Genomic DNA, 22,161 nt, shown 5'->3' with positions numbered 1-22,161 from the left:
CAACTGTTTCATGAATAATATATATTCCAGCTTATCACAATTTGTGATTTAGAGAATGTGTTCTTCAAGACTTGTAGAAAATATCATTTGATTCTGATTCCAGTGGCATAAATAAATCATGATTTCATAACATGGTTTCTTGGCTTTTTGTTTGCCATAAACAAACTAACGTAGAGAAGGGCAATCCTATGATGTTAAGTAAAATGATTTGCATCATGTTGTAAACTGTAGCTTATTGCTGTATGACTAAAATGTAATATCAACTGATTAAGAAAACGTATAGCAATATTTGGGTTTCAGTTTACCACATAACCTGATATAATATGGAAGAAAAGATGATGTCTTGTTGGACGTTATGATTCTACTCTTCCTTGAAATGATCTTCAGACTCCAAAAACCAGTACAAAATATGTCATGTTTTCAGCAGGAAGATTTATACAAGGCAAGAAAGAGATTGGCAATAGACATAGAGATATATTAGATGGTACTGTAGAGATATGGGGTGGTAGATGGAAGTTGGAGGCTTGGAAAATATAGAAGTCGGGGGCTTGGTAAATAATATATCTCCTTTGTCTCTCTCTCAACTTCTTAAAGAAAAAGGTAATGTGTCTCCTTGGCTTCCAAGACGCTGTAACATAAAAATAATATCTTGGCTCTTGAATGCCAAATAAAAATGCCAAGTGTTTTCAATCGGTTTCAAGCAAAAAAAAGAATAAAAAGATGGAAGAAGATTTGAAGGTTATAAATCAAAAGTAATTATGGTTTAAATCTACCTACACGCATGTACATATACTTATGAAGTGGCATCATTTTATTATAAAGAAAATAATATTATGATGTCACTTTATTCTTATATCTATGTGTACGTACATAGGTATATATATTATAATGATGTGGAGAAAAGATCAATCAAAAACCTTTGAGATAGGTATTATTTTTTTATTAAAATGATTAATGTTTTAAATGTTTATTTAATAGCTCATGTGTTTCATTGATTGTATCCTGATGTTCAAGTCGCTAGATTCTCAGCTATGGTGATTCACAATTCATACCTATTTTCCCAGTGATGGTGATGCTCCTGTGCCCAATTCTTTTCTAACAATGTTTCCACCCCTTCGACGTGCTTCTTACAAGGAAATTCTCCGTAGTTAAATCATATTACCATAACAAGTTATTTAATCATAAATAATCATAACGGCTGATAGTCTTTTCAATTCCATGAATTCATGATAAATAATCAACTAGCATGTTATCTTCATATGAAATTATAACGACTAACCCTTTTACCATTTCACAAGATTATAAAAAATTTAACTGTCAACTGACTTCATGTGAACCTCAATGGCTATATGAACATTTTAAATTGGGTCCAAAATTGGGATGTAACACTTGCCTCATGTTATTCTTTAATTACCAGAAAAACCATAACACGATCTTCCAAGCTAAAATGTTACAAATTTGGAAGAGTATGCGTATAGAATATGAGCGGAAGGCCTATGAGCAACAAAGGGTAGAGAAAAGAAAATAGAAACAGCTATTTAGGTGGGAGAAAAGCTGAAAAAAAAGGTATTCTAGGAGCATTGCATATGAATGGACAGCAAGTTTTGAGCAAGGAAATGAGGTGCATATGCATATATACAAAGAGAGAGTTTATTCACTTGTAGGTCAAGTTTTTTTAGTCCCACTACAAGTCAACCGGACAGCTCATAATATGTATAAATGGGATTTTTAAGCTCAATTATGGCCTTGGCAAAGAGGGGAAAAGTGCATGCAAACAATTAAAAAGTGGGCATTTTAACTTGCATTGCATAAGGGAGATACTTGCTCTTTTTTAAGTGATTTATTATTTAAGCAAGGTTTTTAATCCTGAATATATATGCAAAAGAATGAGTGTCTCCGGCTTTGTCTTTATGGAAAGAACTTGCATCTCTATCCGTATCACTCGGATAAGAACTCGTATTGCAGGTGCACTTCAAGGGGAAGTATTTGCTTCTTTTTTGAAAACAAATGCTCTTATTCAAACAACCACACAAATCTAAAAATAGTTTTTAAAAACAAAAAAGAACACAAAAAACGAGAACAAAACAAAAGAAGCCCTAGCTTGCACCAAGAAGAATTCAAAAAAAGAAAGCATATATTTTATTGGGAATGCAATGAAGAAGTCTTTCACAAACCTTGAAGAAATCTTTTCAATTCCTAAAGATTTCAAATTTGGAAAGAAATCTCCAAGCTTCAACTATATAGGCAAAGAAGCTTGATTCATTCTTCTTGTCAATTTAATGCATTCATGACTCAATAAGGGATTTTTAACAAATCTCCATGATGGAGAACAAAAATGCAAAGAAATAGCAACAAGAAGGAACCATTCAAGCTGGCAAATTGAATTCCCTTGCAATGAAGATGCAATGCACGCTCAAAGAGGCATCTTAGCATTCACAATATTGTTGTAGCATAACATTCTTTCCTAGAAATGTTCTTTTAAGCTCCACATACACATGTGAACAGCATTTTAGAAATGTGTAATGGCCTCTAAAATCGCTTTCCAAGTCCTTTATTGAATCAAAATGCAAAATGCAGCCATGTAATGCATTCAAAAGCTTTAAATCACCAAATGCAGCCTTTGGAATGCCCTCGACAGGCCTTAGAAGTTTCAACGCAGGCCTATAATGAGGGCATTTTTTACTGCAAATGCCCTAGATGGACTTTAGAAATGAATTTTCAGGCAAATAGATGCAAAACACAGCCTTCTATGCTTCGTTTCTTGCACAAATGGCCCTTAAAATGGGCTTCATTGATCAAATTGTGGCATATTAACATGTAATGGCTTGAGAAATTGCCACTCAACCTTGAAATGAAGAAACAAATGCAATAGGGAGTAATAATGCGTTTTATAATACACTTGCATATGGTTAAAAGACTTCAAAACATGCAATCTCTTTAGGAATCGCTACCCAGCCCTTTGATGGACTTAAAAACATGCTTTTGATAGCCAAATGCATGTGTTTTAATCATATGGAAGTGACCTTAAATTGCCATTTTACTATAAATGGGCTGTTTGAAGCCGAATGCATGTGTTTTGAAACATGTAGTTTTAAGTTTTATATGCAACAGCTCCAAAAAACGACACTCTAAGCCTTTGACAGGCTCTTCAAATGAAAACGCACATAGTAACATGTATTTTGATACATGTAAAAGAGCCCAAAATCGTCATTATTGATTATGATGGGCTGTTTTTCTGTTTTTGTCTATTTGCATGTGTTTGTAACTTTATTTTAAATACATGCAAATGCATTTAAATCGCCCATTTATGGCTTATGAGTTAAAAACATCAATGGTGGAGTTTTAGAATTAACTTCAATGTCCAAAAATAAAACGTCATTATGCAATATTAATTAAAAACTCCACATTATGGCACATAGGTCACTCATGTTACAAATTTACATGTTATCATAGCTTTAATGCAGAGATATGTAATGGGGATCTAAAAGTCTACCTTTACATTAGAAACTCATTAAAAACTAATTGAAGTCTCACATATTTTGATGTGAAAGTTTAAACTGGAGTATTAAATCTATCTTAAATGTAAATAACACCTTCATATGATGCATTTGCCAACAAAAGCCCACTAATGAGAGATTTTAATTAAAGAACAAGGATATACAATCTGGCCGAAAAACCCCACCTACATAACGCTTAATCCATTAATAATTTTTGACAGACAATGCCGATTGAGGCCAAGATAGCTCGAAACGAGCAGAATTGAAAATGTCATCAATCTAGGACAAAAAGAAAACCCGAAACCAAACACAATACCAAGAAGAAACAACTAAGAAAACACCCTAGAGAATTTATCCTATGAAATTTCCATAGCGTTGCCCTGATTTTGCTAATACAAAATTGAGAACAACTGGCTTTGACTAGGGAACAAAGCTCGTTTGTTCTTAGAAACAACAAGGAATGTAGAATCCAAATCTCTAAGTGCCTAAATATTCATTGGGCTACAAAGTCGAGCATCAAAAATACAAAACAACAAAAAAGGATGACAACTGACGCAAAAAAAACATATTTAAACAAAACAAACTTATGCAATTGCACTTATTGAAATTAAAGAAAATCTACCTAACTAAAACTAGCCAACAATGCAACTCTTCAGATGAAGCCATTTATTGGCTCAGTAAAATAGCTAGCTTTTTTCAACAACTTGTAGTATCTTGCATGTTTGCAAGCAACTTTGTAAAAATGAATCACGAACAACTGGAACAATGATGTCAATGCTTGATGTAACACCTCTCGGAAGAAATGAACAAATTCACCTTTTGGATATGAATCATATGTACTGCTACTCCAAGATAGGTACATGAATTGAAATTGCTCCTACTGGACTACAAATGCATGTTTAGCCTCTTCCTCAATTTTATCTGTATGCTCAAGTACAAGTGGAATATCTATCTTTCCATTGGCCTCCAACCAAGCAAGATGTCTTATGGGACAAGCCCTTGATTGCACAAATTTTGAACTCTTCTTGCATCTGATGACTTGCTTACTGGTTCATCAACCACAAGTACCTCAGGGTAATTGGGAAAACCTTGCTCGTGTGATTTCAGTAATGACATGACTGAATTGCATACCTTAGTGTGCTGCTCACAAACTCCAAATGTAGGAAAGCCATGAAACTCAAATTTTATTCAAGTTCACAACCCTAAAACGACAAAAGTTCCAAAACTGAAGTCTTAAAAGGAAGAGAAATAACCCAAATTCTAGACTCAGTCCAATACTTCTAATAGGAACAAGAGGAACTAAGGAGATCAAAACTAACACTATTGAGATGACACAATCTGAAAAGGCCAAGTGAGCAAAATAAAGGGGGTACCCATTTCCAATGTGGTGATGTGTTTAAAGGTCACAACAAGACTTCTTGTGATATCATTGCCAAAATACTAACAAAATAAATACAAACTCATTGAAGCTTGGTGAGAACTTGTGTTGTTTTGGCATGTTAGGATGGCTTCCTACTTCTGATTGGTTTAGATTTTGTTTACATTGAGTTGAATAGTTGAATTAAAGATATTGTTATCGATTCATGGCAAAACCCTCATGTTCATACCATTTGTAGATTGCTGATTGCAAATTGCAGTGCATGGTTAGTTTGAACTCCTTTTGAAAGCTTAACTTCAATTGCTTTATCCTCATTGATTGGCATATTTCTGGTGTAAATATGTACAAGTGATTTGAAAATCATTTGCCTAGCCTTTGGAGATGACACCATCTTTGCATAGTTGTTTCCTCATGGCAAAGAAAAGCTTGGTTTGGTTTCGCCAAGTCGATAATAGCTTCTTGCATTGTTAAAAGTATATTAGAATCCTAAACCTATTCCTTCTTGCATTTTGTTTTAAAACATAATCTTTCTTAAATTAGTTGAAGAGACCTATTGCAAGATCATTCATTGTTGGAGGGAAAAAATTAACAAAATTGAAGAAAATGTGCGTGATTCACCTCTTGATTACCAGCAATATCACATCATTTCACTAAGTCTATCCAAAAAAAAACCGCATATCACATTGTAAATGTTGGGGTAACTTTATTTGATCACAGCTTTTAGCATTTTAGATTTCCTTGTTCAAGCGAGGATAAAGCACTTGGTATTTTGTTTTGTGTTGGCACATGTCACAAAACACCTATCAACAAGATCCACAACAATCCAATGTGTATGTACTTGACCAAGTATAATGATTGAAGATTGAATTTGTCGGGTGGATATATTGCGGCCGACAGTTTGTACAAATTCAATCACAAAATAGGTAGACCAGCCATAGCGTATGACATAGAGTCTCTCCTACTTTAAAGGGAAGGCTCTCCCTTCTTATCGTTCCTTGGATCAACCCAAAGTAAGCAAGAAGTTGAAAGATTGAAACCCTCATCTACTGAAACTGGGACAGTGGCTACGATAGACATTGATCCTTATTGTATTTATGTTGTCACTGTGCATGCTTTAGTTTCCATGTGTAACATCCACTTTTTCCAGGTCTTAAATAGCAACTAACACATCAAAGAAATACAATTATTAGTTCATTTCATAGGGAGTTAAATCAGTTTCATTCATATGAATGAGATTTACGATTAAAATCAGTAAACAAAATTTCTTAACTAAGAATTGAAAACACCATCAGTGAATTTACTATGGAAATTAAAATCTACATAACATGGAATTCGACACCAAAATCTATCTAGGGATGCTTCTGCAACCACCCAAGTTAGTCCACAAATACCACTATAATAATATCAAATGACCACTACTATCCAATACCACTATATCAAAATCAAATGACAATTACAATTAAATACCACTATATCAATTAGGGCATCACATACCACTATATCAATTAGGGCATCGATTACCATTGGATAATTTAGGACATCAGATACTGCTGTATCACTTAGGAATTCAAATACCACTGTATCATTTAGGGCTTTAGATACCACTGTATCATTTAGGGCTTCAAATACCACTGTATCATTCCTTTCCTTCCGACTTTATAAATTGTGGCATTAACATAGGATTAGAAGATATGCTTATGATCATTATTCTTATATATGAAAAACTAAAATAACAATCCTATAGATTTATTCCATATTCAGTTAGAAGATCAACCGATTTAACTCATAGCCAATTATATTGATGATAAGAATTGCTTTCATTTTTAAGAAATAACTGTAACGATGATACAACTCAATTAATCTTACCTTCCACTTGAATATACATCATAAAAGTGAAAACACTTGTTTCCGACAAACGTTTGAATGCATAGCTTATCTTTGTCTGTTGCACAGCCGACAACTTGTAGAGAAGTGAAATATTGTCAAGGGCTTAACCACCCAACCTCGGACCATAACTTATCCCCACACAATCTCTAACAAGAAAAACCCTTCCTACCTAAAATAGACAAGGAACATCTTGTCATCCATTGAGCATCCTGGTATCTAATCACACCACTCAACTCGACAGCAAGAGAATACAATAAACATGATCATGCATTAGTTATTAAATGATTCCTTTTTAAAATGATAAACATTGTTATATCATAACTAATTCTGTCTCATGTTATTGCAGAGTCCTTTCTCTCACCTCTTCACCCTTTTCCTTGGTTGTACAACTAGGTGAGTCCCAGGTGATTGAATCTCAGAGCAACCTGCTCTTTCTATTAATCCTTAACTGGTAAAAGAATATTATATGTTTTCAACTTATCACAAACTGTAACTTGAAAGAATATGTTCTTTAAAACTAGCAGAAATGTCATTGACTCTTATTTCAAATTTGTATATTTAAATCATGATTTTATTGCATCTTCAATAACTCTTTCTCAAGAGGTTCTATCCGATGATTATAACTATAGTTTAGCTGGTATAGAAATCAGAAACCAGTAGGAACTGATAAGAAGTATACAGCTATGCATGGAACATGATTGATTATGTACTTCCAACTTATCACAATCAGTGATTTAGAAGAGCATGTTCTTTAAATCTTGCAGCAAATAACATTTGGTTCTGATTATCAATGGCATAAATAAAATACGATTCTATATCATGGATACTTTACTATTATTTTTATAGTAACTCCTTCTTAAGAGAGTCAATTGATGGTACCTAAGCATGATGATTACACAACAGTTGCTTGCTGCTAAGGAGTTCAGTGTACAGTAGTAGCTGTTAATAACATTTCACGCATTACTTGAGATTGATGGACAATAGCCTGATATAATTCTGGAAATGTTTGGAGCCCTACCAAACGCTATTTATTCAGTTCTTCCTCTGAACCATCTCTAGGCGCATTCACATGGTGACTTACAGTCACATCTTCGGCAAGAAGAATAATAACCCAAACAGAGAAAAGATTGGCAATGCTAAAAATCTAGAGATATGGTATTGCTGAGATCTCGTAAATGGAAGATAGATGCTTGGAAAATTGTATAAGTCGGAAGCTTTTAGAAATAGCAGTCGAGTGCTTGAATAGATATAATACATCTCCCCACCTCTCTCTTGACTTCTTAAAAACAAAAGGTAATGTCTCCTCGACTTCCAAGAAGCCAGAAAGAAAGACAGAGTTAATGGAGAAGTTGGAATTAATAACGGAAGTCGATCTTTGAGAAAGGTAATTGGGTGTATTTAAAAAGATATCCGCCTCTATACACTGCTTCAAAATAAAAGGAATAGTCGTGACTTCTTGGCTTCCATAACTTAAAAGATTATCTTGCCAATTAAAAACACAAAGTGTTTAATTGGTTACAATCAAGAAGAAAAATAAGAAGGGTGGAAGAAAAGTTGGAAAGTTATAATTCGATTATTATTATAATATATATTTACATACATTCATGTAAATATATCAATGGGGTGACATCATTTTATTAAGTTATCATAATATAATGGTGCCATTTCATTTTTATATCTATAAATACATATATATTATAATAATATGATGAAAGATCATTTAAAATCCTTTGAGGTACGTTTTATAATTTTATTTATTTATTTTAATTAAATTATTTTATGTTTTAAATTATTTATTTAATAGCTCATGGGGTTCCATCTTTTGTATCTTATGTTCAAGTCGCTAGGTCCTCAACCCATTTCCCTAGGGATGGTGATGCTCCTATGCCTAAATCCTTTCTAGCAATGTTTCCCCCATTCAATGTGCTTCTGCAAGGGAATTCTCCGCAGTTAAATCATATTACCATAATAAGTTATTTAATCATAAATAATCATAACAACTAACCGCCTATTCTATTCCATGAATTCGTGATAAATAATTATAACAACCAACCATCTTACCATTTCACAAGATTATAAAAAATTTTAACTGTCAAATGACTTCATGTGAACCACAATGACTATATTTTAAATTAGGTCAAAATTTGGGATGTAACACCATGGTTGGAACCATAGTTTGCAAACTCTCCAAGTACTCTCAGAGTTGCTGAGTACTCCAAGTTTTTTTGTTGGGCGAGCACTCTCAAGTTTAACTCTCGCATATTTATAGATGTAAAAAAATGTAGGTAAAAATGTTGATGCAGGGAAAACATTGGATTAGATGCATTTTTCACATCATTTTAGTGCTATTACACAACACATTTTCTCTATTGAAATGTCAAGTACTAATTTAATACATTTTTTAATTGTATTTTACAAAATAATATGCATCTTTAAGAGATTTTAAATTTTTGTACTTTCTGAGTTGCCGAGTTTTCCCAGAGTTTTTGTCGAGTATATGCTGAGTTTTTCCTAAGTTGAAAATTTTGGGCTTGTCGAGTACTCTCCAAGTCCGAGTCTACAAACTATGGTTGGAACCATGGGTGTCCCTTGAGATGACTCTGTCATGAACATCTCAGACCTTACAACTTAGGTACCAAGTTGGGAAAAATGACCTTCTGTGAGAGTTGGAAAATCATCAAATACATTTCCCAAGTTCTCACATTGCTTTGTTTTGAGGATAGAAGGAGTTGCTGAAGAGATGGGAGTGCCGATATGTTCACTTCTGAAATAGAAATGGTAGGCGTGAAAACAATGGAGAATGAATCCACATCATTGTCTACAACATCCAAGAAAGGTCTTTCCTTAGTAGATGGATCTTGGTTGTTTCGCAGTCGTGGGGGAGATATCATCATTATGTCTCCCTCTTCTTGTTCGTCTTCTTCATCAAGTTCTTCCTCCGATCCTTGAGCTTGCTTGAGCGCTTGAGAAGAATCTTCAGGTGGTTTTGATCATTTTTCTCCTTTGAGTTTTAATTTAAGAGTTTTAACTAGTCCTAAAGAGGGTGAACATCCTTCTTTATGATCTCTACCTAAGATTTTCTCCTAATAGGTTCAAAATGGTTGCAATCTAATCTAAGTTTCAGATGTACTCTATTCAGGCCATTAATTTTCAGCCACTTGTTAGGTATTCACTAAGATAGATTGGAACCTATCAAAGATAGAATTGCCTTCCTCATGTTGCCACTAGATAGGGAAAAGGCAAATCTTGTCAAACTAGGCTTTGTGATACTCTAGATCTAGGATCATGCCATCATCTTCAATCTGAAAGCCTGGTGGAATCTAAACCATGTTGAGCTCAATGATTCAACGTAATGTGAGCCTACAATAGTCCATTTTCATGATGTCTACCTCCGTGCATAAGTCAACCTACAAACCTTCCATGCGATGAACATGAAACCTTCCATGCGATGAACATAAGTGAATGCTCTTTTGATCTTTGAATGCATCCCTTGGTAGTCAAAGTCGAACCTAGATTTGAATTTCTTTAAGGTAAGAAGCTAAAGTTTTTCTTCCATAGCTTTCGCTTTATACACTGAATTGAGTGTATATTGGCCAATTACAAGGGGTTTGGCAATGTTAATGCCAAATCCTAGCCTATGCTAACTGTGTTGGTATGATTGCACCTCTATGAGTTGTCTGGCCAATTCCATCAAAATAATCCTATCAATTGGATATCTTGGTAAGGTATATGGTTCTCCTTGAAAATAACCAACTCTTAAATAGGTGAAAGTTGAGAATTTCAACCAAACTGATTTACCCTCTCCCAAGCTTCATCTAATACTCTTTTGATTACCAACTCTCTGTGAAACTGACACTTAAAATGTCCAAAGAATGCATCTTGGAACCTCCTAAGATGATACTTGCTTAGTGTTAATGTAATTTGGTCATAATAGTTCCAGATGGGAACTAGAGTCAGATCTCCTGTGGTGGGAAGTCCTGAGAATGTTACCATAGCCACAACAATGTAGATCAAGTATGAATTCATGTAAAATGATGTTGATGTTCCCACATGAACGAATTGTTCACATAGTGTTGTGCTTATAAGTTCTCCCCAGTAGATGGGTTTCTTGTTATCAAAGATCTAAAGGATAAACTTATACATCCAAGATTCAAAATCACTTGATTTCTTGAGGCCATAGACTCTGCTAAGGAGAGTTATTAAATCATTAACTTTTGGTTTGAAGTCAGATTTTTGTATTGTTTTGGGCCATCTAGAGAAATTGGTTCCCTTTTTATCCAACCAGTAATCATTTGTGTGCCTTTGATAATCCAATTTTCTCTGATTCCACAATTGCAAAGACATCTCTTAAAACAAATCTACGCATTTTGAGTTCTGAGGTACTCTGAAGATTTGCTCAATAACATCAAGATCTAGGCTAATAAAGACTTTACAATCCGTATTCTTAATTGTTTTTGTCTTAGGGCTAAAATGATGAGCACATCCCAAGACGAACTCAAGTTCCAAGGCAGCCATGGGAAAAGTGGTAACTAGATGAATATTACTTCTTTTGATGCATTCCATCTCCCTGTTGGCAAGGACTTGACTTCTTTGTAAGAAATGAGCCATGTCTACATGCCCAATCTCTATATCTAACACTTGAACCAACGGAGATGAAACAAGTGATGCAGTCGTATGAGCCAACTCTTTGTCATACTGGTATTTCATCTTCCCTTTGGATTTTGATGGCACAGACATGTCTTGTGCTGCAACATGGAAATTTAAAAGAGTAAATACATCATCTAAAGGGATTGGCTCCATGAAGACATTACACTTTGGTTGGCAATGACAACTCTATTAGGAACAATGTGTTTGAAGTATTGATGAGATACTCATGGAACACATGTGATGGCTGGAAATGATCCAGATAGCATATGTATTTGGACAAAAAGGGCCAAAATGGGACTTAAAAGGATGGATTACATGTGGGCAAAGATGGGCTTTAGTTTGTATGACCAAGAATGCGAGTTGGATGCATAGGAATGTGTGTGAAATGACAAATTTGGTATTTAAAAGAGTGACCTTTTATCAAATTGAGTTCTCTAGAGGTAATTACATCTAGTAACAATGAATCATGTCTACTTGAGGTAAACATGTAATTGGGTTCGGAGGATGTAATTGCATGTGTTGGAAAATGGATGAAGTATGGATTGGCATGAAAGGTGAAAGGATGTAGATGCATTTGCATTCTTGGATAGGAATCTTAACTTTCTTCCAAAAAGAAAACAAATCAAGCAATCAAAAAAACAAGAAAAACTAAGTGCAAAACAAAAACATACCTCTTGCTATTGACTCAAACATGACAAACTTAAAGCTATCCCTTTACATGCAATTTCATTTTTGGAGTGTGAGAGAGTTTTATCATTTTGCATATGAGAAGATTTCACAATTATTTAAAGAAGAATTGCAAACAATATGGGTTGCCTTTGAACAAATGAACAGAGATGAGCCAAATAATGCAATAATGTAGCAAAATAAATAAGAAACATAAGCAAAGTTGCAATCTTCTACTTACTTAGAACTCAATGAGCCAAAAATGGAGGAAAGAGAAGTTGAAATGAACCAGCCTTTTCTAAAATCGGACTCTCCAAGTGCAAACGGATGCAATAACTTAATAGCTTTTGACCACTTCAAAGTTGCAAATGGTAATCTCCAAGGTCAAATACATGGACGATTTTGCATGTAGATGTCAAAATACAAGCTTTCAAACTATTCAAATGCAAAACATTTTGATGAAATGCATATCTTTGGACATTTTTGGATAAAAACGTGCCCTCCAAATGCATCAATGTGAGTCATTTTTGGTTAAAAGAGTCAAAAACATGATATTCACATGCATTTCCATGCCGAAATTCGCAAAAACACGCCCTCCAAACTCAAACACGTGCTGGAAACAAATATCTCTGGGCATTATTGAGCAAAACGTGCCCTTGAGATATTGCTGCATGAAACATTTCGGCATGAAATGGCCAAAAACACGAGTAAAAATGCATTTACATGCATATCCTTGCCTAATTGAACTCTATATGTGTCATCGCATGTGTTATTCCCCTTTCAAATGCCAACTTTTTTGCTTGGAGAGAAAAACCGGGGTCTAAACATGCAATAATGTATTTAAAATAACCATGTATATAAGTTGGAAGTGCAAATCACACTCTTAAAGGACCATTGCATGCAATTTTGGGTTTGGAAATGCATGTATTGGGTGCAAATCACACTCTCCAGTCACATTACATATTTAAAATATTTAAATATGCAATAGATGTTATGCTTTGGACGTTTTTGGCTTTGGAGTGCAAAATTGGGGTCTCAGAGGGTCATCATGGGTATTTAGTGCAAAATTGGACTCTCCAAGGCCCATTACATGTAATGTCTTTGGATGGAAATGCATTTTACATGCAAATCGGAGTTTTTGAAGTCCATTACATGTTTTGAAAATAAACTTTTTATTTGCCCAAGTCCACAACTGGGCTTCCTAGAGAAAATCACACTCTATAAGTGCTATTACATGTGACATCCTTTGTATGTAGAAGAGAGTTTTCATGTAAATCGGACTCTTGGAAGTCCATTATATATTTAAAATGACTTGTTTTTGCCATTTGCCTTGGTCAATCACACTCTATAAGTGCTATTACATGTGACATCCTTTGTATGTAGAAGAGAGTTTTCATGTAAATCGGACTCTTGGAAGTCCATTATATATTTAAAATGACTTGTTTTTGCCATTTGCCTTGGTCAATCTTTTCCATTCAAGTGCAAAATCACACTTTATAGATGCAATTGCATGAAGCGTATTTGGAAAAAAACATGTTATTGAGTTGAGCAACTTAAGTGATCTATTTGGCACATGTCTAATTGAATATTGAGTAAAAAGCATTTTAAATGTGTCAAAATTAAATATTTACACTATATAGTTTACATATTATGCAAATATTTATTTAAAAGCAACAGTTTCCTTAGATGTTTTATATACACTGTAGTTACTTAAGTGAAAATTTGAAAAATAACTTAACGTGAAAATATAACATAAAGTGCACTATAGTAACTTAAGTAATAAATTTAAGTGATATCATAACTTAAAAAATAACATAAAGTGAATTTATGTTATATTTTTCAAAAAGTGAAACTCAACTATGAATTATAACATCCATATTTTAAATATGCAATTGTGCCTAGAGAGTCCACTTTTTGGGCACTTAAAGGATCATATCTTTTGACTTCTAAGTCCAATTATTAAGCCCTAACATATACCAAATCGAAGGGAAAACCAAAAGCAAGATATTGAACAAAACAAAAAGCTTAAAGCAAACTAATCAAACACTTGAAAAGCAAATAAGGACTTTGAAGGCTTCAAAAATCAAGCATAGGAAGGAAAACTTAAAAAAATGAAAAGGACTTGATGAGAGCCTTCAATAAAAGAATTCACTATGCAAATTGGGGTTGATCGATCAATGTTGGCCAATTAAATAAAAGAAATGCGAAACAAAATAAAAAAGGTTTCATACTGTGGACAATAGAATTAATCAAATGGAGGACTTTGTATTATATTCACATCATTCCTTTATTACTAAATGGTGTTAGGAATGGTTATATATAATAACTTGTGTAGTTGTTGAACATGACTACACCTCTGAAAATTTGAAAACATTGTAAACCCCTGACGAGAACTAGACAAGCTCTTCTTCCTAATGATCACATCATAACATTACAAATGAGACGCAATATGAGTATTCACAACCCTATCAAGCAATCGATCCTCTACTGACCTCACTATTTGATACCACTAAGAGGGCAAAAAAATATGTTAATAATATCAAGGTTAACACTGAATGTAACAATTGAAAAACTAAATAAGTTACGAAAGTTTTCTTTCAATTTGAATTGATATCCATTAATCATAAACCTCAAACAACTCAAACTGAGGTTGTAAAGAGAAATGCACTAGAGTAATGGAAGTTTATTTCATTAGATAAACAACATTCTCTCTCCATAGTACTGGGCCCTGCATAAAAGCATATAAAATTAAATAATAGAGCATACAAATCAGCTCCTTTTTTACTCCCTCTTGCTATTGTCTAGAGTTAATTATCCAAGCCCCATTCACCTATTTTAGTCACCTATAGATATCAATATAATTTCTTTCCTTCTTTCTTTTCTTTCCTTTCTTCCTTCTTGGAGGTTTACATTGAAAGGATGTATAAAGCATCCAATTATCAGTTTGATTAGAAAGTACTTTTCCTTCATTACTATTTAATATTTAATACCTTCAAAACACTACAAGCTAGGTTTACAAAGCTAGAACTTTGAGTGAAGCAAATTGAGGACATGGCAGCCTTTTTTGACCTTTTAAATTCATTTAATCTTAAAAAAGAGAAGGCACTAACCTTGAAAGTATCCATTGTTCCATCCGGATATAGAATTCTAGAAAGCAACCCTTTGGTCTCAAGTTCTCCATTATTCATTGGTACTACATACCTATGCCAAAGATAAAACTCATTAACAAGGCACAAATATCATTTCAAGACTCGCAAGTGAGCCAAGGCCAAGGCATATGAATTCTGCCACTTTCTTATATTTTAAAGTGCTGTGATATTACAATCTGTATTTGATGTTTTCAATTCTAGGGTATAACATATGGATACCTTGCTTTCAATAATCGTAACAATTCAACTGCATCTTCTTGCCCAGATACAAGAGTAAGTGCAGGGAGTAATAGTTTGATTACTGGAGTTATAACAACATCTGCATATTCTTCTTCTAGTAAAGACTTGTTATAAATACAATGAGGCTCATAATATAATGTGAACCTTGGATCTTGTGCCTTTATAAAGTACCTGCAAGACAAAGCATCTTATGTCAATACACTAAACATGACTCAGAAAACTGTAGATATATATTTGTTACATAGAAACAACAATATTTCCATGAAAGTCATTCTTATCATACATTCCAACAGTAAAAGAAATCTGATCACACTTATCTACAGAGCCATTATTCACTCTCCTGTAATGCAAATAAAGCCAATTTCAACCACATAACTTATTTATTAGCACATATTGGAAGGAAAAAATGCTTAGCTGGTCAAAAATTGTGTGACAAAATTGAACTTATCAAATAAGGAAGTGAAAATTCTAGGAGTTTTTAGTAGCATGAGAAGTCCTCAAACAGTATTTTTTTAAAATAATTCCCTCAAAATTATATTATTTATTTACTTCCTTACACAGCTTAATAATCAATATCATCAGTTTCCCCAAGGAAACAACGTAAAAGATGAATGGAATTTACTACTTCACAAGTGTTGATCGTTCTAGAGATTTTCTACAATAAGAACTGTCCAAACATTTATTGATGGGACACAAAGGGATTTAACCTCTGAGTTTTGATGAAATCTCAATAATATAAAAAAAAGCTTATCCTCTCACATATAACCAAATACTATCATTGCAATATAAAATCAAGGAAAACTATCAAAAATCAAAAGAGAAAGCTCATGATGTTTATGCCAAAGCTAATTTTAAGACAACTTAACTAATTTCCAGTGTAACACAGGCATTGGGGGAAGTTGGGATGTCGAGGTAAGTTCCCAATACAGGAAAAGAGGGCTTCAATTTGTAGATGGTGCGGGGGCAGCGAGGGGTGCTGTAATATACTACAGATATAGTACTTCAATGTTAGTTATGAAATTATGTATAATATATTAAGAACTACTAATACGAAATACTTGAACATAGCAAAATTGTAACATAGTAACATGCCCAATATAGAATTGGGAATGCAGATTACTATACTTGAACAACATTGAATATCCAATTACCAATTACTATAAAAAATTCAAATAGCGATAAATAGAAGTTTCTGATTTATATTATATCAAAATATCATAAAGATGATTACAATTTATTTCATCCAATTTGCTTGCATTTCTTGCTTGTTTTGCTAATATCCTGCATTCATTGGCATTTTGTTGCCCATTTGTTCAAATGCAGCCTTAGTTTTTTGCATTAAGTTATTAAATAAGCTTGAAATCTTTATCTTTGTTGCAAATGCAAAGCTCTTCCATCTCAAAAACAAAATTGCATGCAAAGTGAAGTTTTGGAGTTTGTCAAGGCTTGAACCAAAACAAGAGGTACATTTCTTTTTTGTTTTTAATTTTTGTATATTTTTTTTGCTTGTTTTGGTTTGTTGTTGGAGAAGAGTTGGAGATCTTCCCTCAAGAATGCAAGTACATTTCCATGCTTTCACCTTCCATTTTCATCCATCATCCAAATACAACTCCATATTCCTACACATGTAATCACATTCTCCAAAATCAATTACATATTTACATCAAGTAAAAGTCATTTTTACCGCATGTAATTGCATCTCCTCAACTCGATTTTGGTAAAAACTCACATTTTTAAATGCCAAAACTCTCATGTTGCACATATCCATATGCTTCCAACTTGCATTCTTGGTCACACATAGCAAAAGTCTCATTTGCCCACATGCAATCCACCATCTTAAACTCGATTTTGGCCATTCTGGCCCAAAATACAAGTTGTCATAAACATGTCCAACCTTCCAACATGTGCAATAAGTATCTAATTCATACTTCAAACACTCATCCCTCATGGATCCGTCATTGTAACTCAAAACCCAAAGTTTTCATTGATCCAATCTCATTGGAAGATGTTTTCATCTTCATGTTGCAGCACACTCTTTAAAATATGTCAGAACTTCTTCAAAGAACAAAGACATCTTGTCGAGAAGACATGTTTTGATTCTCAAGAAGCAATTATTCATATGCTCTCCACTTTCCCAATGGCAACCTTGGATCCTGAGTTTTTGCGTGAATGCACCAAGCATTTTGATCCCAAAAAGTAAAAAATTTTAAAAATCAGTTAAAGATGTTGATCGGAAAGTTGTTTCAGATTTACATCCAAACATCATTGAGAGGGTTTTCAAAGTGTCGGAAACTCTAGAATGTGCAAATGTGACAAAGAAGAATTCACAACAATTGTGGAACGAGGAAAAGCTTAATTACATCAAGTTTTCAAATGACAATTGGCAATTCATTAAAGAGAATGTTGTGATACGGAATACAAGAACTCTCGATTCAGAGATTATCCACAAGTGCATCATCAAGTACAAGGCTTTTGTTAACAATCTACAGGATTGATTCATTCAGAATCAACAGCTTCAAGATTTTCTTCAAGTGTTTTTCAGCTTTGTAGTTGCAGAAGATAGATTACATGTAATCCAATTGCATGTAATTCGATTACACAACCTTCAGCACATGTAATCCAATAAATCCTCTTTCCTAGTTTGACCAAGACAAGGTGGTTGAGTTGCTCCCACCTTTTTCTCCCTTTTCTCTCATTTGTCCTATATAGGGAGTGCCCCCCCTCATTGTAAATATTATCCTTTATTTTATGCAAGAGAAAGTGAATACAAAGAAGCAAATGGATTCGAAGCTTTGACTGGAAGCAATTGTGATAGAGAAAATTAGAAGCTTTGACTGTGATTTGTGTCTATTGTTTTTTATTCATGTTAATATGAAAAGTTTATTAGAACACATGAGTAAAAAAAACAATTGGAGCCAAAGCTTTGACTAAGAGCAATTGTGGTAATATGAGACTAGAAGCTTTAACTGTAGGTTATATTAGTGTCTGATATTCACACACTTTGATAGGTTTAAGTTACTTTCATGTCTTTGAACTGAAATTGTTGGGTGGATATTTTGCAACCGACAATTTTGGGTAAAAATCCAGTCGCAAAATAGGATGACCAGCCATAGCATGTGAGACAAAGTCTCTCCTACCTTAAAGGGAAGGCTCCCCCTTCTCACCATTCCTTGGATCAACTCAAGGTAAGCAAGAAGTCGAGAAATTTTATAAAATGGTTGTAACCAATATCCTTTCTTCTTATCTTTCAAGAAAGAATCCACTTATAAGTTGAGCGAGTAATGGGCAGAGTGAATCTCTAACTACACTTCTATCAAGAGCTAGAAACAGTGATACTGATAAACCTTTACTAACTCAAAGGCTAGATAAAAATGTACCAGTTTAGGTCTAAGTCAGGTCATACCTCACAAAGACTCTTAAAAGTAAGAATACTTAGCTATTTTGCAAATTAAAAAGAAAATATAAGCTATGGGCAAAGCTTCTAGCTATACACTTCAATTGCTCCTAGTCAAAGCTCTGGCTTCGGTTGCTTCTTAACTCTTTTCTATTCAATTCACGAGATACAATTACCAATAACACAAGATAACATGAATCAAAGACAACTTGAATGAATTATAGACAAAGCTTACAGTTCACATAAATAACAATCTCACTTAATCAAAGTTAAGTTTCAAATGCTCCTTTGTATTCTCTCTCTCAAAATAGTGCTTACACAAACAAAGTTCTATTAGGACAATTTCTCCAAAGCTCTCTTGCATAAAGATAATGATGATTTTACAATGAGGGGGCACTCCTTTATATAGGCACAAGAGTTGAGAAAAAGGTGGAGGAAAAAGTGGGAGCAACTCAACCAACTCTGACCTAGTCTAACTACAGAAAAAAATAAAGGGTTACATGCAACTCGCATTACATCCTTTTACATACATGTAACTCACATTACATGTAATTATGCTTTTTCATGTAATACATTATTTACAACTACTAACATAAAATAAAAACAAAAAACAACAATCTTAGAGATTGTTTCTCAGTGTCTTGAATTTGACAATGATGTCACGCACTGTGGGAAGATCAACAATTTTCATAGTCTTTGATATGGTTTCAACTCTCATTGCATTTTCATATGCTGATTGCACAACTCTTGAATTTGTTGTTGTAGTATCTAACAAGTGTTTTGTCAAGGATATATACAAGACAAACTTATTCATTGTATGCGAACCAAAGTCTTTAGAATCTACATCAGCATTGATCCTGATTGTATATTCTGAATTTACTCTCTACTGCAATAAGATTACCAAATTCATCTGTAACATGACATCCCATCTATTCCAAATCACAAATAACACTTGTTTCAACTGCTTGACAATCTCCACAGGCCACCTACAACTTTGTGATCAGCTTCCTTAATGTCTCCTCTTTATAACCAATGAGCCCTTGAAATCTGAAGAATATTTCACATGATGGAAGAATGTCACATGAGACCAAGGCATCCAAATCGAATTTCACCATTTCATCCCAATCATCAAGGATTTCCTTCAAGTTATCTGCTTCCTGAGTCAAAGAAGAAATTAAGTTTCGCTCCATTTCATTTATCTCTTTAACATGCCTAAGAACTGCAAATGTCTCTGTGATGGCTCGAACTCCTTCAGAAATGATTTCCTATATCCAAGACTTGGTGGCTTCCATCAACCTTCTCTCTTTAGACATTTGAGACATAATAACAACACTCTGAGAAGATTGTTTCTAGATAACCTCATTCAAATGAGAGACCTATTTCAGCTGATTCTTTTTTTCCCAAAGCTCATGATTGCTCTTTGATACATTAGCCAATGCATCTTAAGCATCTTGCAAGCAACTCAAACGTGATTGTTTTCCAATTTCAACTTTAGTAAACTTGTAGTCAGAACGAGTAAGTTCTTCAATAGGTTTATCTACCAAGGGCTCAACAACCTCAACCAACTTGGTTTTATTAGAATCAACCAAAATTCTAGAAACAATCTTATCTTTCAAAGATTTGGATTTAGTCTTCTTAACAGGAAGATTGTCAGGAGGAACAACCACTTTCCTTCTCTTTGTTGTTATTTTATTCAACCATGCAGGCAAGCTAAAACTTTCATCCGCAGAAACAGGTACAGTGGAAACCATTGGCATTAATCTAGATGACTAAGCAAGATTCAGTCTGTACTGTTGAAGGCATAGAAACATGTTGAAAGGACTCTGTCATGAAAAGCTCAAATCCTGGCAAAGATGTATCAAGTTGAGAAACTTGGCCATTGGTAAGAGTCGAAAAATCTTCAAACACATCTGTTAAGTGATCATATTGTTCATGTGCAAGGACGCGAAAAGCAACAGAGGAAATAGAAAGAGCCATGATATTAACCTTCAAGATTGGAATGGAAGAAGTGTAAACAATGGAAAATGAATCCACATCATCATCAACCTCATGCAAAAAGGGCCCTTCATGTATAGAAGACGTACATGCTTGTGCAAGCTTTGGAGGAGATATGATCATGATTTCCCCTTCTTCATCTGAATCTCCTTTATCAGATTTTGTTCCAATTCTTCGTCTGATTCTTCTATTGATTCTTGAATTGGCTCAGGAACTTGAGATGATTTAGTTCCTTTTCCAGCTTTCAATTTGAATTTGATGCTAGAGGTTCAATTTTCATCTTTTTCTTTAATGTTGGTTGTAACACTTCCACAAACCACCTTTTATTTAACCCATCAACTGGTTGGCTTTCAATTCTCCCCATCAACTCCTTCAGACTTTGTGCATATACACAGATTGTTTCGTTCTTTCCCTGCTTCATACTGTATATTTCTGCTAGTATTTTGTTGTCATCCCTCAATAGTTGGAATTCTTCTATGAATTTTTTCTTGACATTTGGCCATGTAGTTAATTTTTGGAGATCGACATCTGCAAACCAATCAATTGCTACATCCTGTAGGGTCACCGAAAACTATCAGATCCAGTCATCCTGATCCATTACATCGTTCGCCATCTTGATTGTTTCACATGTTTTACAGTGTCACTAGATTGGTAGTCCCATCTCCATTAAACTTCGACAATTTTTCCTTAGGTCCTGCCATCATTAATTTCTTCTGAATCTTTACTACTTGTTGTATACTCGCGTTGTTCTGAGTACCCATGCTGTTCTAAGTACTGCGTTGTCCTGCACAACCGTGCTACTTTGGACAACCATCCTACTTCGAACAACCACGTTACCTAGTGTAAAGGGATCTTCTTCAAGCGAAGTTGTTTAATTCTCTACTTGTATCCTTTTGTCAGGTGTCTCCGGAACGAAGAGTTCACCCCACGCTCGTGCTCCTTCGGCACTTTGAACCATGCGAGTACTTTCTCTTCCATTCGGGTTCTCTACCCTCGGCATATAAAAGTTAAGGAACTCCTCCCTTGTCTCTTCCAGCAAATTCAATCTCTATCACGTTTCTTCGAGCAATTCCTCGGCACTCCTTTGCCTACTAGGTGAATGCACTCCCTCCGTCGATGCTCCTTCACCCCCTCAGTGTTCATCGGTAAGTTGCTGAAACTTTTGTCTGTGCTCTGCCTGTTGTGCTAAAATTAATGCTTCTCATGTTGTACGTATGTCATCTTTATCTTTTATTTTATTCCTATCTTTATTAAGCAGATTCGGCATTAATCTTCATAACACCTCTTATATACCAGGTTCGACTGGCA

The 22,161-nt window shown here is 34.3% G+C and overlaps 1 protein-coding gene across 11 annotated transcripts in view; it reads right to left on the bottom strand.

The window, feature by feature from the left end:
- The window catches only part of LOC149578593 (Metallo-hydrolase/oxidoreductase superfamily protein), a 243,528-nt gene that overhangs the window by 140,920 nt on the left and 80,447 nt on the right, over positions 1–22,161 (bottom strand). For all 11 annotated transcript variants that reach the window (XR_016364586.1, XR_016364585.1, XM_089830048.1 and 8 more), the window contains exons 6-7: positions 15,444–15,635; positions 15,186–15,276 (exon numbers count right to left, since the gene is read on the bottom strand). Coding sequence is in view for 9 of the 11 variants with exons in the window: in XM_089830048.1 (XP_089686174.1) it covers positions 15,186–15,276; positions 15,444–15,635 (283 nt within the window). In the remaining 2 variants the exon portion in view is untranslated. The remainder of the gene's footprint in view (positions 1–15,185; positions 15,277–15,443; positions 15,636–22,161) is intronic.

This window comes from Cupressus sempervirens, chromosome 1, assembly GCF_028749045.1.
Source record: "Cupressus sempervirens isolate cs-2001-9-10 chromosome 1, ASM2874904v1, whole genome shotgun sequence".
Taxonomy (NCBI): Eukaryota; Viridiplantae; Streptophyta; class Pinopsida; order Cupressales; family Cupressaceae; genus Cupressus; species Cupressus sempervirens.
The sequence above is the reverse complement of the archived record's forward strand: the minus strand, read 5'-3'. Positions and strand labels throughout refer to the sequence as shown.